The following is a 22,992-nucleotide window of genomic DNA, read 5'->3' on the forward strand; positions in this document are numbered from 1 at the left end:
TTTTTTGGTAGAAAACACCCTTTTTGTGCATCCAGTTTTCTTTTGCCTTATACTAGCATACTTATGTACACATTTTTGGTTTTATGTAGCTTCAACACTTTTTACAAACACACAATTTTTAAAATTTCATATATATTTTTTGCTTATACTGTTTATAAAAAACCTAAACAAAATATCCAACATCCACTTCAACCACACCATGAAAACCAAATAAAAACATAAAACACCAACAGCTATCAAATCCTGAACCCAAAAGGCATCAAAGACTTGGAAGATCCCAAAAAAGCTACTAAAATTCTGATCGAATCCACTGAATTGGGTGATGATCAGTATCGTTTGGGTAACACTAAGGCACGCATTCCTTTTTATTGTTTTACAATTTTATTCATTTTCAAAACGCCACACAAAATGCGCCAAAGTATAATTTAGAAGCATACCGGAGCAATGAAATTGCAAAATGTCATTAGTGAGAAAAGTAAGATTCTTAGATATTCAAACAAATTTTTTGTAATTATTTTCGAAGAGCTCTTAACAAGAGGAATCTTAGCCATTGATGAACTTCAGTATCGTTCTCACGTTGCTGTAGAAGAACAATATGAGATTTTGCATTTTCAACGACTGTATGTTTTTGCCGTTGTAGTTTTTGCATAGAACTCGTATTACATATTCATAGCACTAGTAATTAATCGTCAAGACACCAAAACTTCCATACAAGTAGTGCCGTAGAAAATTATTCCAATGCAGTACTGATACACAACACACAAAGTGAAAAGGTATATGTACACTAGACTTATCAGTCCAGACATGAAACAAAAAGTTGCAAATTGCCGGCTTTGTTTGCAAGGAAAAATCAACATTTTAAAAATTAGTTTTTGTCAACCAAGTCTAGTGTACATTGCAATGCCTTCGAAGGTAAAATAAATCGCTTTACAACCCGCAGTATGAAAAGTTTTTAGAAAAACAGTTTCGTTGAAAAAATATTGTCATCTTATGTGACCATTAGATATTAGTTTCTCGACATTTTTTTTTTTTAAGTTTTAGATCTGATCTATTCGACTCATGACAAAATTTTTATCAAAAGCAAATTGCGTTATTCCGTTTTACTGGCGTTTTATGGCATGCTCTCAGCTTGACCAAGGCGAATCTATTAGAGGTGATGGCAAAGCGGTCTCAGTCAGACCCAATTCGCTTTTTATTATTCTGTTTCACCGACGCTCTTTGAAATCAGATTTTACAAAGAAAATCAGAAGAAATTTATGTTATTACGTTGTATTAAATTCGCCTTGTACATCTTCCAGGCTGAGTAGAAACAAATTTAAAGTTTTTTTTTCGAAACGGTCTTGCAATTAAACTTCATATTGGGGGATTGTGCAGCGAACATTTTCCCTATACACTTTTGTGAGCTCAATGAAATAATGAACTGCATGACCTTTTTCTTATATACATAGACGAATGAAAACTAGCACAAGAAAATATCAAAAACAAACTTAAGCGAAAGTGTAATCTCATAAATGAAAAGAGAGCATTTGCTTGGACTCGATTTTTTAGTATAACGTATATAGCTTGGGTGTTTTTGTTACAAAAACCACGATATCCACCTTTTCAACTAAGCAAATACTCACTTTTTATGCATGAGGCCACTCCGCTTTTTCGTACTGTTGGTTAGATATTTCCTATTGTGTTTTGTTGCGTTGTTCAATATAAATAAAATTTAATACATTCACATTTCCTCATAGCATATATCACATACAAACACCCATAAGTAGTAGATGATAGATGGTGCACACAGCCACCCACAAAGCATGCCCAATTCCACCACAACATGTACCAAATTATTTATAAAAATTAGTTAAATATTTTTATAGCATGTTTCCACGCCTCATTTAAAATATTATTACAGTTATCCCTGTTTGTAGCATGTTTGTAGACTTAAATCGATTTTTTTTGTTGACACTCATACACAGAATTTTCCATTGACCATTGATTAATTTATAGAAAATCGCATATGTATATAAAGGTCCGAATGTTATTGTTATGTGTTCGTGCTTAAAGAGAAATTAAAGTCACTCTTTCAAACTCGCAAATCCCACATTACTATAGAAACCTCGAAGAAAAACAAATGGTTGAGGTTTGTTTACGAGATTTGCAAGGTGTTTGCGTGTTTTCAAGGGTAGCTCTAGTGTAATATTTATGTATGTATTTTTATTCAATTTGGCTTGAAAAGTGCGCAGGAAAGTGTGCAACATTTACTCAGAAGTTTCGTTTGACAAACACATAATAAAATTCTGCATAGTTTCAGGCAAAACTTGTATGTTTCTTAATAAAAATTAATAGCAATAAATCAAGGATATATCCTGGCGTAACATTTCACGTTAATCAAGAAATTTCAATCATTTCCGTTGAAATACTTATGAAAACTGTGGCAACAAGCAATAACAGCCAAACTTAAGTTATGATGAAATTGAACTATTACCAATATTGGGGCATTTTATCAGAAAAAATTTTTCAAGTGCAAATTTACTTTTTTGTTATTGCTACAGAAAAAAGCCACTGATAAGTATTCATAACAAATACAATTGGTTTAATAAGCTCTCTGTTTTTGTTTTTAAGAATAAAGTGGTAACTTTTTAATTAAAAATTCTAGTCAGAGCAAATTCTCACTTTTGTATGAGTATACTCCATGCTCAGACCTAAGTAAATAAAAATATTAGGTATACATATTTCCTTAAATTTTAATTTACGCATTTTTAATTAAAATCTTAAGATAAAAGTATAGTATAGTTAAATTATGTACAAATTTTACTAACTAAATTGTTTCTAAAATAATTGTTTCCTCCAACATTTTTCACATTTACTCAACTATACAACCATGAACGAAATCAACAATATATCCCAACAACTACCGCAACATTTATTTATCCGCACACCAAAAAAATTACACGATCGCCTACACAAACTCACCCACAAATACTTATATATAATTATATACAATTAAACGTATAGCTACAAGATCATGTGCCCCAAGAAATTGATCGGTGTCGATAAAGACAAGAAGGCCACTGAGATCATTTGCAAATATATTGATTTGCCAGAAGACCAATACCGCTTGGGTAACACCAAGGTATCTTATTTGAGTCAAGAAATAAAATAAAAAAACTAAGCAAATTAATAAAAAAAGACTAAGCAAAACAATAATTAAATGTCACTTGTCGTATTGTAAAAAAACACTTTTCCAAAAAACCAAAATCAACTAAATATTAACCAAATTCATGTAAATATTTAACTATTCAATTTCTCTATACCATCATTCAAATTCATTAGAAATAAAATACCAATTTAAAATTTTTTATGAAAATTTGAATTTTTGAAAATTTAGAAGTCTATTTTATTTTTTATGAATTTGTAGATATAACCAAAACTTTCGCGCCTTCTTTAAACTTTAATAATGAAAAAAAAAATAAAAAATTTTCTGACTTACACAAATATATGTACATACCTCAATAAACCCCGGTTATACATATTTACTTAATCATTCAACACACTGAAATTTCATATATTTACACACATACACTAAAAACATCGCGATCGTATTTATTCACTCATATAACGAAAATAAAAGAGACAGACTCCTTTTAACCATTAAACACTCATACTTCGCGATGTTTTCCTCATAAATGAATCGTTCTTCGAGGGTGCACTGACAAGAGTCATAAAATAGGGTCCAAAATGAAGCTGCATTCAATGAATTGATGAAAAACTCCAATTAATTGAAATTTCAAGCCTTGTTGGAGTTGTATTTTATCCTTTTCTAGTTCTTAATTGGACACTTTCTCACTGACTTCTGAATCAATATATATGCAGTCTTATTACTCCTGCTGTTCAATACTCCACGTAAGCAAATAGTGTGAAAAATACTTCGAAGTAAGCATTTTTCGGATTGCTAAGTGAGTGGTTGTACACGGCCTTCAGTGCGCCCGAGAATTCGAAATAACTCCGAACCTGATTAGTATGGAGCAGGGTAATCGCACTCCTAAAATAAACTTTTGGATCTTTTTGAAGTCATAAACTGGACCCGTATCTTGTTGTACGATCCGTGATTGAATTTAATTTTTAATTCGCAGTAGCATGAAAATGGTGATCGGAAATGAGGTAATCCATGAAATAGTGGCTATAAGTACCATAATGTGTTATAATTTTAAATTTTACAGATTCATATTTATCGTTAGAGTGAAATGGGTTTTCTATACGTGATTGTATAAGACGATACGGGCCCTGTTTCTGAAATTTTTCTCAAGCTTCATGTTCACACTTGCATATATAAATATATTGGTTTTCCTTTTTTTATAAACATTCATTAGATAATCGAATAATTTTGTCTTTAAATTTATATTTTATCAAATATGTATAATTCAATCTTCATTTTTGTATAATCATATAATTTTATATATATATGTATGTAAATCGTATTTTTCATATTTGTGTATCATTTTTCATTAGAGGCTATCGATTTATTGTTACTCGTTTTGGCGCTGTAAAAAATCATGCTTTTAAACTCGCTTGTTTTATGAGCTCGTTTCGGTCCCATGTTTTGTTCATAGTTCTTGTTCTATCTTTCTTCACATCTTAGTTAATATACATGTTTTTTTCATTTTCAACATCATTAATAAATTTGTAAATATCATTGTCATAAATGTTGAAACGCTTTTTAAAAATATTAGACTTGACGTGAGCTGAGAATAAAAGTAAATGTAGAGTATTGGTATAACATTATAAAATGGATGTAAAAAAATGCTTAAAACGAACTACTATTAGATATATTCAGAAGAATCAGATAGTTTTTCTAAAAAGACGACACATTTTTTAGCTTTATTTTTCAATATTCAATTTTAAATAAAAAAATTTTAAATTTACAATCATCTATTACAAATAAATTTGATTGCTCTTTGATGGTACTGAAATTTTAAAATACGGTCAACTAATAATTGGGATTACAACTGATTTGATTGCAATCACGCCATACATGCAATTAAATATTTTGGTTATATTAAAAAATTTGTAATCGCTTTCAACCGAAATTGAACTCTTGTTCTGTGACTTTTCTGCTAATAGCTATCAGAAAGACTTCAGATAGCAATTACTTAGTTTCAAATGACGGCAAATTGTCATTTTTATGCAGCCAGTGACTTCACAATGAATTACTCTAAGCCACGCATAATGGGGTTCAAACTTTTAGAGTCTAAATACATTTACTATCATCCATTGCAATAATTTCACATACGCAATGAAATACGCTCATTCAAGTCACAAAAAGTGCAATAGTTTTATCACCCTTGTCTTTTGAATTCTCTTCTGAATTGTATGGGAAAAGTCCTCGCTTTTTATTGGCAGAAGAAACATCGAAAAACTCTGTTTTACGCTTTTTTAATGATTGATTGCAATCACAATTATTATTCATTCAATAATTGTAAATACAACTTGATTCGAGATTCTTTCTTTCAAATGATTGCGGATTGCAATATTTACGCAATCAGTAATTTATTAATTGCAATCAATATAACACAATAAATAAAAAAAAAACACATGCAAAATTTATTATAATTTGTGATTTTAGGCAATTTTTACAAATGTGCATAAAATCCAGTAAAGTTTTTCTTTAGAAATGTTGAAAATTTAAATGAATGAAGGAGAAATTGTTAATTATAGTTTTTACAGTCACAGTAAATATGAACAGAATTGCTTGAAATATAAGTAAAAAAAAGGAAAATAAAGTTTTTCTTGAACAAATTTTGAGAAATTTGATATTCGCGAACATTTTCTGGAAATAAATAAATAATGAATGAAAAGCGAAGTGTAAATTATAATTTTTATATAATTTTTGATTTCTCAAAAATTTTTCGTAAAATGCTAAATTTTTATATTTGATTCTAGTTTTTCACAGCTCTGCGTGAATTCAAGTTTTTGATTTAGATTTGAGATACTTTTATTGAAAAAACTTTCCTTTTCGAAGGAACTTTTTTATACTGAAATAGCAAACTTTTAATATTTTTATGAAATTAACAAATTATAACTGTATTTTAGCTACAATTATAAATAAAAATACTCCCTTTAAGAATTTTGAATTGAAGACAAAACCACTCATTTACGAATATTTGCTTTGTATCACAAAACCAATTTAATTTCGTTACGCTCAGCTCACTTAAAAGTCACACGCTCTATATGTGGCATACTACAGAGTATGACAAGTTTTATTTTAACCATAATTTATTTCATTTTCCTCCCGAAACAATTTTAAACTTCGTCAAAACAATAGGTTTTCTTCCGCGCTGGTGTCTTAGGTCAGATGGAAGAGTTCCGTGATGAACGTCTTGGTAAGATCATGTCCTGGATGCAAGCTTGGGCACGTGGTTACTTGGCCCGTAGGAACTTCAAGAAATTGCAAGAACAACGTTTGGCTCTTAAAGTTGTGCAACGTAACTTGCGCAAATACTTGCAACTCCGTACCTGGCCATGGTACAAATTGTGGCAGAAGATCAAACCATTGCTCAACGTATCACGCGTTGAGGATGAGATTGCTGTAAGTATATATACATCGAAAACATAGAAAAGCGTTGTTTTTCTCTTCCTAGAAAGTTGTTTGCGGCGGCTATAAAGGCAGCAGTATAAGGTGTTGGTGTTAAAACGCATGTGCAGTTGTTGGGTAGTTGAAAAAAAAAGGTAAAACAAAAATACAAAAATATGTGAAGCTACACGTACATACATACACACCCACAAACACAAATATAATACATTTATGTACATATATTGCTCTTTGCTACAATGTTGCAATGAGAAATCGCATAATCTTCGATGCCCCGAAAAATATTGTGTGTCATTTTAGAAAAAGTTCATATATTTCACGCTGCTGTCACATTGCACCTGCCCAAATTCATCATTTTTCTGTAATATAGCAGCACATATGCGTTCTGCATTCAAAAGGCGCTCTATGCAAATATTTAAAAAATAATAATAATATTGCAAATAAATTGAAAAAAGGCTACTATTTAAAAATAACATTTATTAGCGCTCACACTTGACGATTTCCTTTGCAGATATTCATGCAAACACAACCAAACAAAATTTTTTAATTTTTTTTTGCTGCATACCACTTGGCCTTTTGGCTTACATTTTTGACCATGTTGGCAAGTGTGTTCACATAATTAGCGCATTTGTAGCCACCAATGGTTTGCAATTTTTCAATATAAATACATTTTTTTATTCGATTTTTTGTTTGGTTTTATTTTTTCAAATAGCAGCAACAACAACTTGAAACCGTCACGAATCGCTTAACGGAAATGATTAAACATTAGCTGTTTGTTTAATATGTTTTTCAATATGATTGGCGTTAATCATACGCCCCCACGTTACAACACACGTCACGTTTGTATATATATGTAGTATACATTTGTGCATGTGTGTGTGCTCAGTGCACTTTTGGGGGCGCTTAATAAGAAGATGGCACCAACACCTTAATGATCAGCTAATCGATGAGCTGTAACGGCATATGCGATATTTGAAGAAAATTAATTTTATTAATAAATGATTTGAATAATTCCGATTGATGTGCAAGCAAGTGTTTGCCAAAAATAAAAACTGTTACGCGAGTATTAAGAAAGTTTTTTTTGTATGATAAAACCCTTTAAACACATTTTTTCGCTTAACCATAAACAATTTTTGTTAACCCATTTTTTTATGGTTATTTTTTCTAAATGTTTATCCCGTTGCTGTCTTACTAGCCCAAATCATGACTCACTTAAAACAAAAGCACCTTCAGCATTATTTGTTTACTTTATAAAAATATTTCGGTGTGTGTTATTGCTTTTCTTAAACTAAACAAACTTTTTCTACTTCAAAATTGTTTTTACGATGAAAGAAAATTTAATCGCGAAATACAGAAATGCAAATAAATTTATTTTACTATTCACAGCTGGTAGCACACGACCTTACTTATTATTGGGGTTTCCTGCAAAAACTTTAATTATTCACTTTAAAGTGAACTAAAATTAAACAGTACACAAATCTGAGTAAATCTTCTTTTCAAATTCAGAGAAATTCATAAGTTATTATATTATCGTTGGAAAATATGTGCTTTTTTTTAAATGATTTTTAGATTCGATAATCGTCTATTAAGTTTTCTGATGTTTACTTTGCAAAAATTGTGCGCTCCTAAATTTGCAAATTTAATTTAAGATAAGTCAGAAGTATTTTATATAAATTCAATTGGATTCAAAAAACACTCATAAAATTTTTTGACGCCTTAAAAAATGTATCTATATTTGAAAAAATTCCAACAACGTGGGCAGAAAAAGATTGCAAGTGTTGGTAAATCTCGTGATTCTGAGTATGACTACACAGTCAAAGTGGTTTTTTTCTGTGACAATGATTGAAAAGTGATGGCAGAACAATTTGATATATATCTGCAATTCACAATTACGCATTACAGCAATCGTAATCGTAGGTGCAAACACAGCTTTCATCACAGTAGAACAATAAACTGCGGCCTTATTAATCATTGAATACGTGATTTGTGCTGCTATTCGCTGCTAAAGGTCACAGTAAGACGTTTTTACTGATAGATGCCGAAGTGGTACTTTTACTGCAACACATGCACGCATATTTCGTCGCTGCATGAATCACAAAATCATTGGTATATATTATTAAAGTTAATTGTGTCTGTGACGCGCCCTGATTGGGTATTAGATTGGCATTATTGATAAGCATGATTGCAAACGAGACACTAACGCCGTCAGAGTCAGTAAGTCACTGTGATGCCGCTGCTGTTAGCTCTCAATTTCAAATTCATAGATACAAGAATATTTAGCGGCAAAGATGTTTCCCTAGGCGAGGTCCTGTATGGATTTTTGATAAATTTCTCTTTACTTTCGGCTTTTCATATGATCAGTTTTTCTTAAATTTGTAATTTTTTTAAGCCGAACAATCCCCAACCTAACACACAACTTTGTTGTTGTTTTAGCTAATATTTCAATTTAAAATACATGGAAACGATGTAATACTAAACTCAATTTGACATAACAGTAAAGCTTCTTGAGCTACAGTCAGTTTATAGTAATTTATTTTGATGTTATAGCAATTTTGGTTCTGCCAAAGGCAGGACAGTGACTTAACTGGAAATAAAACTTTTCGAAAGCTTTTTAGTTTCTGTTGTTACCTGCTCCGAATATCAAACGCAAAAGCTTTGCGACGATCACCTAACAATAGCACAAAGTAATTCGTACTAAAGAAACCCTAAAATGCATATATGTAATACTCCTATATTGCTAATAGAAAATGCTCGCAATGTGTTTCCAATTCGAAATCAAAACAAGACAGCCTATAAAATTTTTGTGATTGTAGCAACATAAGTGAGACAAGAAAAAATTTTAATTTAGGTACATTCGATTATTAAATACAAAAACAAACCCCGTTTAAAAACCAATATATCGGCACTCTGATGGGCCTGTACCTAGTCTTTTGTAGCAATATAGGGGTATTACATATATGCTAAAATGCTTAAAAAAAGATTTTTTTAAATTTTTGTTATTTTTGAAACAGCTTTGGGGCGAGCTTTTCATCTTTTGAAGCTTATTAGTAATTTATACTTTTTTTTTTTTATTTTACACGAGAAGGTGTAAAGTACTACGACATAGTTCCAAGCGACATAGCTCCAAGTAAAACAGTTGATATTATGTCGAAGTATTCTTTTTCTAGGGATTTTGCCTCTTGGAAACATGGGTCGACAACTTCAAAACCTTCCAAGTATTTGAGTTTTAAAACTCTTGGCATACCTTTCTCTTCGAATTTTTAAAGCTAAAGCAACAAGAATAACACTCTTAAACGGAAAACAAAAATTTGTATAATCGCATCAGCTTGTTTGCCGTTATATGGTAAGACTTGTCACACCAGCGTGTTGATTTTTAAATCAAACTGAAAATTTGAGCCTTGCTAGAAAGCAAATAAGTATTGCATTTGAAAAACATTAAGTTCTTGAAATGCTTAGTTCATTACTAAAACTCGATTTTTCAAGCATATAACGAAATTTGAGGATTTTTTTCATATTTTTCGGAATCAAAATTTTGTAAAACTAATTTTCTTTGTTGTTTTATTTGTTTGTTATTTTATTGTGATTTCGTAGCAAATTTCATGTGCTATAACAGCTGCACACTCAAATCAAATTAATGTAGAAAAAAAATTTTCCGTGTATGCAATATCGAATTTTGGATCGAGCTAAGCGTTTTAAGAACTTATGTTTTTTTATATTTTGTTATTAAAATTTCCACGAAAAACACCAGAAAGTGAAAATTCATATACATTTTTTTCTGGAAAATGTTAAATTACATTTGCTCTCAATAATTATAATATGAAAAACTTTAATTATTTTTTCTAGCTTTTCGATTGATACAATTTTTTGCAGCAATTATTCCGTGCAATGCGTTGCGTTAAGCTAACGGAAATGAAATGAGCAAGTTTTATACAAGAAACGTGCTTATTATACATTTTCACTTTTCCTTTCTTTTGACGAAATATTTGAAATGTTTTTTCTTTTTGGAATTTCGAAATTTATTATACTTAAGCAATTTATTTTTATTCGACATCTTAAAAAAAAAAATCGACACGTAATTTCATAAATTTTTATTTTTGGAAATTTTATTGTTCTGAGTGTTGTGCACACAACACTTTAATCAATAACTTCTAGCTAAAATTGTAGGTATGTACATAAATATGTATGTATGTTGACGAAAACTGAAGGTGTTGAATAGATTTTAAAAGAGGCTGGCGACTAAATTATTATTTTTACCTGTGCTAACTTGCAGGCCATCGTTGCTGTTTATTTCTTTAAAAAAGTATAAATGCATATACAAATATTTGGCTATTTATAAAAAACAACATATTCCATTAAAATCACGCCTACTCAAACTTTACATATCAAGCAATAAAATTTAAATTTATGTTTTTTCCACAAAAAATGTATAAAAAATACGAAAATATTTCACACAATCTCACATTATTATAAAGCGTTGCTGCTAATGATTCTTTGTCACTCTGTAATTTTTTTATTATTTCGTTTTTTACTCACATATAAAAAAATTATGAAAACTCATAAATCTAGATATGGGTGATAGCTTCCATGTCTTACATTTGATTGCATACACGTTCGAATATATATGGGCGCATGTATGTGTACATATGTGAGGCCTATGAGTAACTCGATAAAAATACGCCTTTCTTCGAAATGAGTGTATCAACCAAAATATTTCCGCTTTCTTTAATAGTTTCAATAAAATTGAGTGCACGCGCATTTGATGCTATGCTAATATGTAAAAGATGTGTATGTATGGGTGCACATATTGTGGTATAGGAATTAAAAATGGAGTCAGGCACTCAAGCAAAGTCAATCAACTGATTGACACAGACATATGTCCAACATAGTGAAAATAATATAAACAATAGCAGATCTTTTTATTTAGTCAACATTCTTTGAGTACTTTTAGATTTAGCAGCGCAAATTTTTTTTGACGAAAGCAATTTTAATTGCTTTTTACACATCTTGTTGCTAGCGGTTTCCTGAATGTAAATATGTAAAAAAACGCAATTACGAAGAAATTTTAAATACTTGAAAGTATGCGGTTTTAAGTGTTTTTGGTTTTTACTTTAACTTTATTTTCATTAAATAATTTTTTTCAGTTTCTTGACTTTTATTTTTCTTTTTCTAATTTATCTTTACAAAATCTTATATGGCTACTTTTATTAAATTTTTTTTTATACACATTTTACTTATATTTATATTTTCAAAATTTTTTTTATATATATATTTTTTTTAAGTATTTGTACAACTTTTACCTTTTATACATATATCTAAATATTTTTTTTCTGGTAATTTTTTTTTTATTTGCACCCTCTTTAGAATTTTTAAATTAGCAAATTTTTTATTATTTTTTGTTTGTTTGATCAATTTGATCAATTGCTTATAGTTTTTACTTTGTGAGGTCATACCAAAAATATTTAAAACGTATATTGATTGAAAAAGACTTTGTAAGTATTTAAACTTTTTTTTGTCATACCACATACATTTTGTTCAGCTCTTTCGTTAATGTTTATTTTTTTATTTGCTCGAATAAATTTTTTTCTTTTTAAATTTCACTTCCATATTTTCTTTTAAGTAGATTCATATATTATTGTTTTAATATTTTAAATAGTCTTTCTATATATTTTTTTTATAAAATTGTTTGCTTTTTAACATACTTATATTAGCTAAATATTTGTTCAAGGCTGAGCTCCTTTCATAAATACCTTGAATTTTGTATCTATGCTTGTTTGGGCGCAAAGTTGACTTAAACCCATTTATCGGCAATTAAATAACTCGCTACAAAACGAGTTGTGCTTAATAACAGATACACGAACCTCTTTGCTAGGGTGCTGTCAACATCAAATATCTATGTGGATTGTCTCTACTAAAATGGGACCATATTTGCGGTTTTTTTTTATTTCTTTTAAACAATATTTATTTAGTTTATATTTTTCAACACTCCCTGGCTTTAGAAAAATATATTTGATATACACCACCATTTAGTTACGTATACGCCCTGGCGCTCTTACACTGAGCACTACTACTACTTTACTGCTGTAAGCAAGCATCTTCTGCATTTGTGTTGAATGGAGTAGCTGCTACGTTAGATTCCGGCTGTCATGGCTCGTCACTCTGCTGCCCACATTCAAATACTCTTAATTATGCACCAATACATATGCAGTGGTGTCTTATATGCACACATACAAATGCATATACTTAGCGGTATGTAAATGCCATGGCACTTAAGCGCCCAACTCAATCAACAGCTGAAGCAGCTGTAGTATAGTTAAAATAAAACAAAAAACAAATGATCATGAAAAAATCACGATCAAAGCAATGAGTAACAATATTTATATATATTTACAATAACAAATACAATGTGGAAAAATAAGTTATTGCAATTTAATTTTTTCACAACCTACACTATATATATATTCAAATATATATAAACACATATTTTCTAATTGAAATCTCATCAAAATAATTTGGCCAGCTCATAAGAGTGTGTGCAGCAAAAAGGAAGAGCGGAGTTATATGCATATTATTCATGCAACAACAACTAAGTAGAAGAACAACAAATAATAATTGCAAAAGTTCACTATCACATAACCGAAATGATATTTCGCCAAAGCGCCAAATATGCGTGGATTGTGAGATTTGTAGTGCAACACCTGTGTCATATCCATTGATCGTACCGCACACAAGCGCAAATGCGAATATTTTAGAAAATACTTAAATTCCTAACTGAATATACCCTATGCCTGCAATAGGATCACATGTTTAGAAACACTGAAAATATGAATAGAATTCTTACCGGTCCGCATGTACACATACCTCTCAATACTTGTAAATGTATAGTTGTAGTTGTTGCTGATTTGTTTTATTCGACCATGCTTATAAATTATGAGATTTATTAACGTGTTGAATACAACGTTCGCAGAATCTTCGATTCGTTCGTATTCGGGGTATTGCTAAATTTATTTATCGCACACACAAATACACTCACATTTATACCTGTATACTTTACAAAAACATACACATACGCGCACTCATACCACTTCAAAGAAATCAAATTGGTATAAATTTCTTCTTTGAGTTGCGCGCTGAATTGTTTTGATCGCTGCTGCACTCATCATCATTCCAGCTGTTGACCAGTAGCTAGTCGGACCTAGTTGTCTTAACGTGTCCACGTGTAGTTCAGTTCAATCGCTGACCGCAACGAAATCAAAACGAATTAAGGAGGTTTTTTGGAGCATTGGTAGAGCTAACACTACCTAGCCTTTTAAGTGAAAAAGTGAAAAGTAAACAAGCAGTATTTTTAATAAAAAACGACGAATTAATAAAAAATTATTTAAATATTAATTGCAATAATTAAAAAATACAAAAGATTATTGCTCATTAAAGCGAAACCTTAAAAAGAAAAACGAAAGCTCGAGTGAAAGCACGCTGCAGTGCATACAAGTAAAATCTCATTAAAAAGCTACTTACAAATTATAATTGTTTCATAGAAGAAAAAGATAATTAAGCAAATATTCTTAAAAAAAAGTTAAATAAAGTAGCCAAGTAATTTTTAAAACACACACACACATATATATACACACACTACAAGTACACTCACCACAAGCACAACACACACACACACACTTAACATGGCCGATGATAAAAAGGTAAAAAAATCTAGAAAATCAACTACAACCCCAGCAACGGATGCTGCTGATTCAACACCAGCAGCAACAGAATCCGCTGCTGTGGAAAATACAGCTACTGCTGTTGAAAATGCTGTCTTAAATGGTGACGCCAATGACGTTGTGGATGCGCCTGATACTACTACTGCCAACACCACACCTGTAGTGAACGATAATGATAGTAATGTCACCAACACCACTACTACGTCTGCGGCCGCAACAACGCTTGACGACAACATTGCTAATTTAACCAATGATATTAAAACAACATCTATTCCTTTTAATTCATCCGAATTACAGCGTCTAGAAGAGAAGGCCAAGAAAGCTGAGGAATTGCACGCCGCTGAAGTGAAAGTACGCAAGGAGTTGGAAGCTCTCAATGCTAAATTGTTGGCTGAAAAGACGGCCCTTTTGGATTCGTTGTCCGGTGAGAAGGGTCAATTGCAAGACTTCCAAGAGAGGAATTCCAAATTGACTGCCCAAAAGAACGACCTCGAGAATCAATTGCGTGTAAGTATACGATTTATATTTTCAAAGAATACATCGCACCAAAATTCATACAAACCATAATTATGTACATTGCATGGTGTAGAAGATCGGTGATTTTGCAGGATTGACAATATAAAATTCGAGAAAAAAAAATTTGTATGTAAAAAATAAGTTAGAACTACACTGTCGGAAACATCAACATCAGGGGTTAAGGACTTAGTTCTAGAGAGTGGCTAAAAACCGCCTTCATATCATGACGTGGAGGATCAGTTTTCTTGCATGATTTTTTAATTGCAAATTAGGAAAAATTATTTTCATAGAAAAATTTAGTTGTTGGAGGTGGCAAAAGTGCAGTTCATAAAAATAAAAACCAATAATCAGCGATTCATGATGGATGCAAAAAACGGGTTTAAGCAGATTGGATCCTTGATCAGCAATCGTGGAATATGTTTTCCAAAAATAGCACACAGTGCTGATCGGAGCATAAAATTAAATTTATTTGAAAAAAGTCAGTTTTTGAATGTGTTCATTGTTTCGATAATAAACTAACGACCAATGGTTAGCAACCAACTGTCGCGATCAAGGCAATACGATTCGATTTAAAAGAGTTATCATTTTTAATCAAAATTCATTAACTAAAGATACATCTTCAAATCCAACAAATTATATTCTTCTATTTAAAAATAAATTATACGGTGAAATAAGGAAAACTTTTACTAAAAGAAAGTAAGCAACTTTAAACCTGATTTGGTGATCATCGAGGGTGCTCTAAAAAACTATCCATTTGAGGGTTGAAATAGTTTCGATCGTGAAATAAAAATCGATGCACAATCCATCCAAACTTTTACGCTTAATTTTGGTTGTCAAAAATATTTCTAAATATATTACATCAGTGTATTGTGATACAGTGATTATGTTTATTATAAATAGAAGTGTTTATGAAAGTACTAATTCTGAAAACCGCGATTAGGAGTGATCGATGGTGTTTTGAAAAATTAGAATTCTTAAGGCCGAAACCGGTTAAAGCGTGTGCTAGCGATTTTCTAAAATTATCACATTAGTGAACGCTGCAGAAGATCATGTTAATTAGAAGTATTTGAATTGTTAAAATTACCAATTCTCTAGATCATGATCGATGGCGTTTTAAAAAACTATAAGGGGGTTGATCGTTGGCAATTCACAAATTAACGAAATTGATGAGCTAAAGTTTGTAATGAAAAATTTTACAAAATCGATCACATCAGCGATCACTCAAATAAGATCATTTCTTTTACAAATTTGAGTTTTTGAAGTTGTTTATTTTGGAAATATGAAACGAAAAGCGATTTAGAAGCAATGATCGGAGATCAAGAGACCTAAAATAAAATTAGGGAATGTAGGCGAGGATCATCAAAATTTATAAGCGGTCGCTAAATTTTCAGATAATACTTTTCTGGCACTAAAATTATAATCATATAGGATACAAGACTTTTAAACGAATATGGGATCTAAAGACTTACAAAGTTTTTAATATAAATGAAAATTATAAGTTAGCGTGATATTAATTATTAAGCTAACTTTTAGAGTTAAGTATATGGTTAGATAAAGAAAACAACGAACTTTTGTCAACTATGCGATCAGCTTTCGTAAAGTAATTTTTATGGTTTATTCTAAGATACAAACATGTTGCAACAAAGTGTGATACTATGAAAAACTGCGAATGAAGATCTTGAAAACTGCGATCGGTGATCCTGAATAATTTACTGGAAAAAATTCGAATCTGTTAGATTTTAGGGAAAGTGTTCATATGTAATCCATAAGACTCTAAAATCCCAAACATATTCGACTTTTACGTCGTTTTGGCGCCTGCGTTGCGTCAACAGCTGACTTTGAACACACACGTCTTTCTTAATGGCTATATTTTTAGTCTCCAGCAACGTCAAAGCAAAACAAAGAGAAAACTTACATTTATAATCGCGTTGTCAGTTGGTTTTTGTGAAGTCTTCAAGTTTGGAAAAAGAATTTCCATTTTCAATCTCTTTTGTTTAGTAAAATTCATATAGTATGTAATACTCCTATATTGCTAATACAAAATGCTCGCAATTTGTTTTGAATTTGAAATCAAAACAAGACAGCCTATACAATTTTTGTGATTGTAGCAGCATAAGTGTGACAAGAAAAATTTTAATTTAGGCATATTCGATTATTGAATACAAAAACAAAAACGTTTAAACAGCAATATATCGGCACTCTGAAGTTTTGGTATGTACCTAGCCTTTTGTAGCAATATAGGAGTATTACATATATAGTAAAATTGGAAATTTTTTACTTTAATTTGTCATCAGGACAAATAACAAAAACGTGAATTTTTATTTTGTGAAAAGTCATGCCAGCATCAAAACGATGCAAAAGAAGAATGTGTTTGGGCCTTCCGAATTGCGACCACACTGAAAGAAAAGGACTGGTAAAATTAACCGAAATACGGGTCAATTCAACCGAAATTTCTGTCAATTTTTATCCGTCGCAACAAGATGTTGAATCAACTGCGTTCAAATCGTTGATTCATAATTGACCGTTTTAGTAGTCAAATGAACAAAAAAAGGTGTTGCGACAGTTTTGTACGAAAGTACCTGTATTGCCATATACATACGTAAATATGTGAATACATAAATACGCATGCTTTCTACATATACATATATATGTGCGCACTTACCAACCGAACTTAAATTGTGCGAACATCAAATATGCTGGCGGCACAAATTAAACATTATACACTTTATTATTTTAATTTATTAAACGCACTTTCACCAAATTTTATATTTTATAATTTATTTAATTTATAGTTTTAACTTCGCTTTTCAAATAGAAATGAAAATAGTAGTCACAAAACTGATTCTCAATTCTTTCAGTTGCAGCTCAGCTCACTCTCAATTTTTTCTCCCGCATGTAGTTGCCATACTTGATTGTTTCGAAAAAAAACTTGTAGCTTGTAGTATAAATGTTTGACATAACATTTTAAATAGATAACTTGTAAGTCATAGAAAAGTAAACAGTCAAATTGGAGGAAGGTAATTGACCCCTGGAGGAACTTTACATGTAATTCGGCAAGTTTAATTTTCCTAACACTTTTAGTTCAAACGATTGAAAATTCGTAAAAACTTGAACAAAATGTTACTAACTTTGGTAAAATCCTGTTCGTTCAAATAAAACTTTGCAACAAGCGGGCGCAATTTTGTATTTCGCTTGGAGGAGAAGTTGCAAAATTGTCCCCGATAAATAGGTATCCCGTATATCATAATTTTTTGCATAGTAAATTCAAAAAAGGGCTTTTTCGTTTTATATTGATAACTGAAAAACTAGTTTTTTGTTGTTTTGCCATTTTGTGTGTTTTGTCGATTTGGTGGTTTTCTTATTTTGGTGTTTTTTTTTAACAAGTGGCACATCGTCATAAGTAAAAAGTAGAGCGCGCAGTGAGCGTAAAATTCTCTTTGAAATTTGCTTATGTATTGATTATTTATCGCTGTCGAAATAACCAGTGAGATCAGTTGTGTTAACAGAAAAATCAGTTAGATTGATTAGGAATCTGTAAATTTTACAGAATTTTTATAACTGAAGAGCGACAAATGACTAAACTAATTTGTTCGCTTGACAAAGAACTCGGTCGAATTAACCATGATTCGATAAATTTCACCGAATCTCCGTTAAGTCAAGAACAACAAAACCAATTTGTTGATTTTACTAGCACCATTTCTTTCAGTGCAGTTAGTAAATTTGTGTATTTCAAATGGATTTCAACAAATATTTGTTAAGTTGAAATTTAAAAGAAAGATCGGTGGTGTTTAAAGCTCATAGGGTTTGTATTTTTTTAACTAACAAATTTTTTTTTCATCAAACCGGAATTAAAGAAAATTTAATTGTCGAAGTAATTTGAAATATGTATTTTTGAAATCTTAAAAAATATGTAATTGCTTAAAATCAGGAAAGCACTTTACTTTCACTTTCGTCAAGGCAGAAAGGTTAAGTGTTTACAAACAGACTAAAGGTATATGGGTAATGTTTAAAATTATATTTTATTTTTAATATATATTCAGACCAAACTTTTGAAGTGTATTAGATTCATAAAGTTTTGTATTTATATATATATATTTTTTTTTTTTTCAAAAAAATCAAACAAGAACCAGTTCTTATAGCTGATATGTCCTAAATATGTATTTTATATGTCATAAACCTTTTAATTTTCTTAAATCAATCAATAGAAACGTAGTACGGAATAACGATAAAATCCCAATTTTTTTACAAAACCAAGAGTTTTCTTCCAGATTGGAGTAAATATTGCTCTCTCGTATTGTTCAAAAATCATATTTACTAGAACTGTACACCCTACAACTACCTACAAAAATTCAATTAAAAACGTTGTAACTGGCACAAGCACAGAAACGTACAAAAATATCGTTCCGCAGTTAAGATTAAGAATGAAATATGTATAAAACTGATAATTGGCAAGGTAACATGAGGAATGTAATACAAACAGGAAATGTGAAGACAAATTAAAGTACAATTCGAAAGAGCAGAGAGAATAAACAATTTTATAAATTCCATCATTCGTAAGTCACATTTAGTTCGGATATACAATATTTCTTCTTTATCACGACAGCCCTTCAATTAATCAGAAAAAATTAAAAGATCTTCAAGCTAAGAAAATCGCTAATTGATCATAAATAAACCAGTAAAATATATATGAGGCATTCAGTGCCAAAATGGTGTAAGCGTAGGCTATGAAAAAAATTTAGTCGGTGTACTCCTAAAAAACATGATAAGAGGTGGCCAACTGCACTATTGTGCTCAACCTTTAAAGAATAATTTTGCAATAATGCCGCAACGAACATAAGTTGTTGGTTACACCATTTTTGCGCTCATACCTCATATGTGCATTGTATTGACAACAAATTTCAAGCAACCATAATTTCAAAGCAAAATAAAATGTTTATTTAAAATAATAATACAAGCATACATAAGGATAGCTTGTTTCATTTCAAAAATCAGCACAAAATCATCGATTTTTATCACTAATTAACAATAGTCTAATTGTTACGCCTCGCCTATCTTTTTGCTCATCTCATAATATTCATTTACCTGACCCGCTATTGAGGTAAAGATGTTACATTAATTGTGCGCACACACACGCACACATGTTAGCACATACACACTCTCAATTATTCAAGGCAAATTCACTAAGCCAGCAAAAGAATTCCACCTTCTAGGACTCTATTATAAACACTTGGCCAACTTCATCAAATTCTCGCAGATTTTGCGATCCACATTTGCAGTTGCGACTCATTAAGTTTGGCCATCAAATGGCATAAACCAAAGCAAATTGCAAATCGATAAAATTCAACCGACACAGGCATTACAAATTAATCACTGTTCTGGTATTTTTGTGTATGGCGAATTTGCACTTGCCGTAATATTTCACTACTGCAAATAGCAAAAAAAATCCAAAAATTAAAATTACATACATACCTATAATCATGTATAAGCCACACAAACAAACAGCAACCTAATTCAAAAAATCTTATTCGTACAACGTGTACACTATTTTTAGGCGCAATTCCAAATTTTGATTCTCAACGCTAGCGCTTTCAAATAATGCGTTATGCGTTATGTTAAAAATAGCTGCTTGTATTTCGCTCATGTTTAGAGTATAGTGATCTCTAACTGATCGTGCCATGTGTTTGTAACAACAAAGAGTAAATGTTTCCTATCCAAATTCATAATCGTACAAACATGAGCATATATATCATAAAAAAATACATATGTACATACATTTTTATTTAAAATGTTCTCACCTTCTTTGCCACTTTCTTCTTCACAATCAAAATCGCTTCTATAGGATATCCAAGATCGCTTGAGTCAAGAGGAAGATGCTCGCAATCAATTGTTCCAACAAAAGAAGAAGGCTGATCAAGAGATCTCTGGCTTGAAGAAGGATATTGAAGATCTGGAATTGAGTGTACAGAAGGCTGAGCAAGACAAGGCTACCAAGGATCACCAAATCCGCAACTTGAACGATGAGATCGCTCACCAAGATGAACTCATCAACAAGTTGAACAAAGAGAAGAAGATGCAAGGTGAAACTGTCCAGAAGACTGGTGAAGAATTGCAAGCTGCCGAAGATAAAATCAATCACTTGAACAAGGTTAAGGCTAAGCTCGAACAAACACTCGATGAATTGGAAGATTCATTGGAGCGTGAGAAGAAATTGCGTGGTGATATTGAAAAGTCGAAACGTAAGGTTGAGGGTGATTTGAAACTCACTCAAGAGGCTGTATCGGACTTGGAACGCAACAAGAAGGAATTGGAGCAAACAATTCAACGCAAGGACAAGGAATTGGCTTCACTCAGCGCCAAGTTAGATGATGAGCAAGTCGGTGTTGGCAAACATCAACGTCAAATCAAGGAATTGCAAGCACGCATTGAAGAATTGGAAGAAGAAGTTGAGGCTGAACGTCAAGCACGCGCTAAGGCTGAGAAGCAACGCGCTGATTTGGCACGCGAATTGGAAGAATTGGGTGAACGTTTGGAAGAAGCTGGCGGTGCTACCTCAGCGCAAATTGAACTCAACAAGAAACGCGAAGCCGAACTTAGCAAACTGCGTCGTGATTTGGAGGAAGCCAACATTCAACACGAATCGACATTGGCCAACTTGCGCAAGAAGCACAACGATGCTGTTGCTGAGATGGCCGAACAAGTTGATCAGCTCAACAAGTTGAAGGCTAAGTAAGTATTATTTTGTATTTTTTATGAAGATTTTTGCATTTAGCGGTGCAGAGGAGGAGATGTTGGATAAAGCCTCTTCATCGCCGTGTTTGTTTTTACTTGTACGTATTTTTTTTTTACAAGTCGACGTGCGGCGTATGTGTTGTTGGAAAAACGTGTGCCATTTTTGTAACATTTAAATAACTTTCATTGAATAATTCAAAATTCTTGTTTTTGTAATGCAATACAGGGCTGAACACGATCGCCAGACTTGCCACAATGAGTTGAATCAAACTCGTGCCGCCTGCGATCAACTGGCACGCGAAAAGGTAATATGTCGCATGAGTGTAAACATACACACAGAGCTGAGTAGTAATGCAATTACATTACATTTACAATTATTGCTTACAATTACTGTAATGTAATGAAGAAAAATTTTCTTAAAATTATTTATTAGTAGTTGCATTAAATTGTTAATTATGTTTGGTTATGGAAGCATTCCTTAAAATCTTGATCAAAAAATTAGATTACTATATGGAGGAGCATTTCCCTTGTACTGGTAAAACATTCTTGAAGTAATTGCAAGTAATTCAAAGAGATAATTTCACCACAAAATAGACTTTATGAAGTAAATAAAAAACTAATTTTTAAAATTATTTATAAGTAATTACATTTCTTTTTTAATTACTAAAATGTTGGGTTTAAGCAATGTGAGTTAAATATTCATAATTGAGAGTGGTTTAATTCGGTGAGTAGTCATTACTACTTAGCTCCACAAACAAACACATTTCTGGCTATATAGCTGATGTTTTTAGAGAAAAAAAAAACAAAGGGTACTACGCCCGAAAAATATTTCTAAAAACAATTACACATATTCCAAATACACAGAAAACTCGCATGCGAATTAACGTTAAGCAAAAAAGGTAAAAAAAAAATTTGAACTTAGAAAAAAATTTTAATAATGCAAATAGCTTCTTGGTGGCATATTGCAGCATGTAAAGCAAATCAGTTATCTTTTTCCAACGATGGCAGTAGTAAACGTGTAAAGAGCTCTTCAGGCAAAATCCACGTGCGTGTTCACTACGAAGCAACAATTTCGCTCTTCCACTCTCTTTATATCCTCTGAATTTTAAATTCCCATACACAATAAGTTTCAATACCACTAACGACTATCCAATCTATTATTCAAAAAATCTAGGGCTGAGAAGGAGAAGAACGAATACTGGGGTCAAGTGCAAGACCTCCGCGCATGTTGTGATCACCTTGGCAACGAGAAGGTATATCGAACTTCTAAATTGAAAGATTTTGTTGTACGCATTGCTGCACCTCGCTGTAAATTTTGCTGAAATCGTCAAAATGTATATAAAACTCATATAGATTTACTGCTGCTTTATTTCATATAAATATTTTTAAACATTGTACAGATTTTAGTTCTCGTAGTCAAAATCGCACACGAGAAAGTAGGGCATCACAAAACCCGTA

General features: G+C 31.4%; 1 protein-coding gene across 47 annotated transcripts in view; it reads left to right on the top strand.

Annotated features, from left to right (window-relative positions):
* Positions 1–22,992, top strand: part of Mhc (myosin heavy chain) — a 75,126-nt gene that overhangs the window by 46,326 nt on the left and 5,808 nt on the right. For 18 of the 47 annotated variants that reach the window (XR_010949753.1, XM_067766805.1, XM_067766811.1 and 15 more), the window contains exons 12-15: positions 6,311–6,574; positions 14,587–14,796; positions 20,645–21,531; positions 21,761–21,839. Coding sequence is in view for 46 of the 47 variants with exons in the window: in XM_067766805.1 (XP_067622906.1) it covers positions 6,311–6,574; positions 14,587–14,796; positions 20,645–21,531; positions 21,761–21,839 (1,440 nt within the window). In the remaining variant the exon portion in view is untranslated. Of the gene's footprint in view, positions 1–233; positions 352–3,003; positions 3,122–6,310; positions 6,575–14,586; positions 14,797–20,644; positions 21,532–21,760; positions 21,840–22,708; positions 22,788–22,992 lie in introns of all 47 variants that reach the window. The other 29 variants (XM_067766850.1, XM_067766841.1, XM_067766844.1 and 26 more) reach the window with 5 other exon arrangements.

The sequence above is a fragment of the Eurosta solidaginis genome, chromosome 2, assembly GCF_040869045.1.
Source record: "Eurosta solidaginis isolate ZX-2024a chromosome 2, ASM4086904v1, whole genome shotgun sequence".
Classification (NCBI taxonomy): domain Eukaryota; kingdom Metazoa; phylum Arthropoda; class Insecta; order Diptera; family Tephritidae; genus Eurosta; species Eurosta solidaginis.